This window comes from Nicotiana sylvestris, chromosome 2 (genome assembly GCF_000393655.2).
Source record: "Nicotiana sylvestris chromosome 2, ASM39365v2, whole genome shotgun sequence".
NCBI classification, from domain to species: Eukaryota; Viridiplantae; Streptophyta; class Magnoliopsida; order Solanales; family Solanaceae; genus Nicotiana; species Nicotiana sylvestris.
Window position 1 is genome coordinate 5,458,704 of NC_091058.1, and position 4,327 is coordinate 5,463,030.

General features: G+C 39.4%; 1 protein-coding gene across 1 annotated transcript; it reads right to left on the reverse strand.

Annotated features, from left to right (window-relative positions):
- Positions 1-522: 522 nt before the first annotated feature.
- On the reverse strand, positions 523-3,649 carry LOC104219632 (PWWP domain-containing protein 6). Its single transcript, XM_009770329.2, has 2 exons — positions 3,517-3,649; positions 523-3,270 (listed from the first exon to the last, which is right to left on the reverse strand). The coding sequence occupies exon 2, from the start codon at positions 3,215-3,217 to the stop codon at positions 764-766; it is 2,454 nt and encodes an 817-aa protein (XP_009768631.1). The 5' UTR covers positions 3,218-3,270; positions 3,517-3,649; the 3' UTR covers positions 523-763.
- Between the last annotated feature and the right edge of the window lie 678 nt (positions 3,650-4,327).

Genomic DNA, 4,327 nt, shown 5'->3' on the forward strand with positions numbered 1-4,327 from the left:
TCAACCGGTCTGTGCCAGCCCGGAAACGGGTTGACCCAGCCCGTTTAACACCCTTAAGTTACACTGCTGGCAGTTTTCGGGTGAAGTGTAAGCAAGTTTGGTGCCAAACTTGATGAATGCCCTGTTATCACAATTTAGTTCACAAGAGAATCCTCAAGACCCAATAAAATTGGAGTAATTCATTAATAATTACTCTAGATGTAATTGGAAATGTTGATTTGTGACTAAGTTTTTCCTCTACTGCTTTCCTTTTGTAGTCTGAAAATTCACTGTTCTGAGATCTTAAAAACACGTTTATATTTGAACCAAGTAACAGCATCTGATGTGAGATGTGCTTGGAGCCTTGAGTATGCATCTTTAGGAACACAATAGTTTTTTCTCAGAACATATATCTTTTGGCAAAATATACTTTGACTGGACTGTTCCCACAAGCCGAGGGTGAGACCATTTTTACTTTTTTCATTTGGGGTATTTGGGGGGGGGGGGAGGGGGGTGTTGAACATGGAGGCATGAGGCTGCAGATTCAGGTAATACAAAAGCAGCTGCAGCTCCTAACTCTAATACTATCATCAGTCAAAGTACATGCAACTGTATAGTAATTTGAGCAAATCAATTGTATAAAGCTAGCATCCTATGCTCCTACTTCATACATGAACCTAACAGAAAGTATCCTAATCACCATAAACCGGACCATATACTAACATTATCAACAAAAGAACATCGAGTTTAAACAACTAGCTTCACATCCTACAAAACAGTTTCCCTATGGGTTTGTTGATGTCACTGCACTAACCTTCTCCAGCAAGCCTTTTATCTCACCCAACAACTCTGCCTTCTCCTCTGTCGTAATCTTACCATTGCATTTTTCCAGGATTGACGACATCCCCTTCAGCTTCTTCTTGATTAGTTGCACCTGTGACTTCCCCTTAACTGATTTCAGCGAAGAAAGTGGAATCTCAGGGTTTGAGGGATAAATGAGCCTAAAGTTAACTTCGGCATCACCAAAAGGACTTTGCTTCACCGATTCTTGGAAGGCCTCTTCAGCATCTGAATCACGTATGTAAACAACTTGAAGAGAGTTTGAATCGTGTAACACTTTTGTTTCCTTCTCATTCAGATCCCCAAACTTGTTATATATTTGGATAACTTCATCGTCTGATGGCAAAGAAAAACCAGCTGAGAATGTTACCATCAGAATCACAGGTGAAGTTTCTGTACCAGCTTCCTCATCTTCTGTTCCCTGTCTAGACGGGCGAGATTTTCTCTTCTTTCCTGGTTTCACTTTGTGATATTGCTTGTAGTTTGATCCGTCCAGATAGACCGAGTTCCTGAAGGTGGAGATGAAACCTCTGGTCTTCTCAAGAGATCTATTCTTCAAGAAAAGAGGGTTGACAGCAGTAGACTGGACCTCAGAGAGTACCTGATTGACCGATGAATCGATATCCATGGTGTCAAAAGTCATGTCAAACCGTTCAGCCTTTTTCTTCTTTACAGCTTCATTGCCATTGGTTGCAGGGGAAGATAAAATATGCCGAGCAGCATTTGCCATCCGCTCACCAATCCTGGTTATCTCAGAAATTTTCTGAGATTCTGCTTCCAGTTCTCTCTTCAAGTTTGGTTTTCCTGCAGTCAACGTAGGGCTCATATAAGGAGGTGATAAATACTTGCTCTTCTTTCTTTCCCTTGACAGAGGGCCCCCATTTGTGTCCGGCTGGTCACCAATTTCACCACGCTCAGGAATTGAAACACTGAGGTTCTTTGTTTTAGCCAAGTCAGTGTCACCAGATTTGTTGCCTACCCTCTTACCAACTTTTTCATCGACACTCTTAGAACTGCTAGTGTGACCTTTAGGCTGCTCACCAGACTTCCTCCTCCTTTTCTTCTCAGACGTTTCAACAGGCGAAGGTGAAGAATCTTCCATAAGTTCAGCCACACTTTTCTGCTTTCTTTTGTGAGAGATCTTCTCACAAGCAGTCAGAGGGCCCTTTGCAGAGCCAGATTTTGGAGTTTCTTCTTCTGATGGACCCAAAATAGGAACCTCGATAGGTATGCTGAAGTCATTTGCATCAACAACTTGATCCTTCTTGTCCTCAAGGCCTTCAACTTGCAGGGGTTCACAATATAGAGCCAAAGGGCACCCACATGTAGCACGATAAAAAGCAGATAGCCAACTTTTCAAGACAGCAAACTCAAGTATATTGGAATTAGAATTGGTTTGTGCATAATGTTTTAGAACTTTAAGTATTCCAGCAGGTTCATACTGAGAAAGTAGTCGTTTGACAGTGTCTCCTTCAGGCACTCGAACTCCCTTTTTAATTCCAGCATTCACTGCCAATGGCCAACTGAGTCCACCACGACTCTCTTCAGAGATGCATTGGCAAGTCATAACAAACTCCACAAGCACACTAATTTCATCCAAGGCGTTTTCAACAGCATATAAGAAGCTCCTAGAAGCACTCTGCTTCGACATTTTTTCAAAGTTGTCCACAAAAGGTACCAACTGTGCAGGGGGGCACCAAGAAAATGAGCCATCTCCAAAGTATGCAACTAGCAATCGACCTGTTTGACTAAACTTCAAAGCAAAGTCCGAGGCACAGGAAGCATCATAAATACGTCCCGGCCACCACGGATGAGACTTAATCTTGCCCCAAACAAAATCACCCACAGTATACACATGTTTTACACTCCTTGCATCTTCCCCAGAATTATCATCTTCTGTTCCCCCATCAACCATCTCATTTTCCATTTTCTCAGCTTCATTCTCCTCTACATTCACTCCCTTAAACAAATGCCCGGATCCTTGCTCTTCTTCTGTCCCTTGACTATCCCGCTCTGTACCCCTCCTCTCAATGTCTTTTCCCCCATCAACAGCATCAACCATCTCAGTTTCTGTTTGTTCAGCTCCATTTCCCTTACTACCACACTCTTTAAAACTCCCATCAACATTTTCCAGTGACTGATGAACTTCCACCAAAAGAGAAATTCCATCACCATTGAACTTGTTCCCAGTCGCAACAACCGGCCCAGTAGTAGCACCAGTATCCTCATTTCCATTAACATCCAGTTGGTGATCAACTTGAGAAACCCTAGGAGCCTTATCAAGCAACACAGGTACAGGGACAGAACCATTATCAACCATTAGGGTTTCAGAGTCAAGCGCTTCAGCTGCCAACCCAGCTAGGGTTTTGGTTTTCTCTGTGTTTTGGTCCATCGACATATCAAAAAAATGTCACATAAACTTATCCACTTCAGTTTTGCGGTAATTCACTTCTGCAGATAGAAAAAAATTACACTAACCTAGCTCAGAAGAATTCCCAAAACATACAATCACAGATATAGATATAAAACACCATAACGAAACAGATAAATGATTAAAAATTTAACATTGCCATAAACCTAGGGTTCCAATTTCTCGTCCTTAAAAGGCATATATACATATAAAAGAAAACAGAGAAACGAATAATTTTTATATATAAAAAAAAAAATAACTTCAAAAAAAGGAGAAATTGCCCGTACCTCTGTTCTTTCAAAAGAGAGAAATTTTGTAGAGAGGGAGAGTAAATGATTTCTGTGAGTTTGTAAAAAACGCAGAGAGTATATAGGGTGTTTGTCTTTTGGTTTTTAGCTTAGACTCTGGACAATTGTACAGTTTGCTAATTTTGCGTTCCTATCGTCTCTCTCTTTTTCATTTATTTCTATCGTCTAAAGAGATTATTAGCCTATTAGGTGGACGGTTGAGATCTAATTTCCAGGCGGTGGGCCGTGGGTGAGACTTAGAGCTGTTTTTACTGTTTAGCATCTCCTATGCAGCTACAGTAATTTATTAGGGATCTCCTTTGAAATTTTGAATCATCACCCCTTTACCGCTCTTTTTGTTTTTTTGGCACACCTTTGCCGCTTGCTGATAAATTTTTTTAGTAAGTAATAACGAATGTTTAAATATGAGAAAGATTTAAATATATATTTTGTTATACTTTGCGTTCAAATATATTTCTACCGTAATATTATAGGATCAAATATACCTCTTTTCCGTGAGTTCATTACTCATATGGTCACTCAAGTTTTCGAAATTATCTATCAAAATCATTTTCTTTCGTTTGTAACAAGAAAGTCATTTAACTATGTCTATAGCACTTAGAAGGTCACTCAACCAGATTTATCAAATTTTTGATTGTCAAATACCTATTTTACCCTCTAAATTATTAACTTTTAACTTTTGCTTCTTTTTTTTTTTTGATTTTTTAATACTATGATTTTTTTTCTCTTTTTAATCAACATTTAGACTTTTTATTATGCTCAATATTTTATTATTCTAATATTATATATG

Excerpts from the sequence above, each read along its gene's own strand:
- LOC104219632 (XM_009770329.2), bottom strand. The coding sequence starts at position 3,217 with ATGTCGATGGACCAAAACACAGAGAAAACCAAAACCCTAGCTGGGTTG.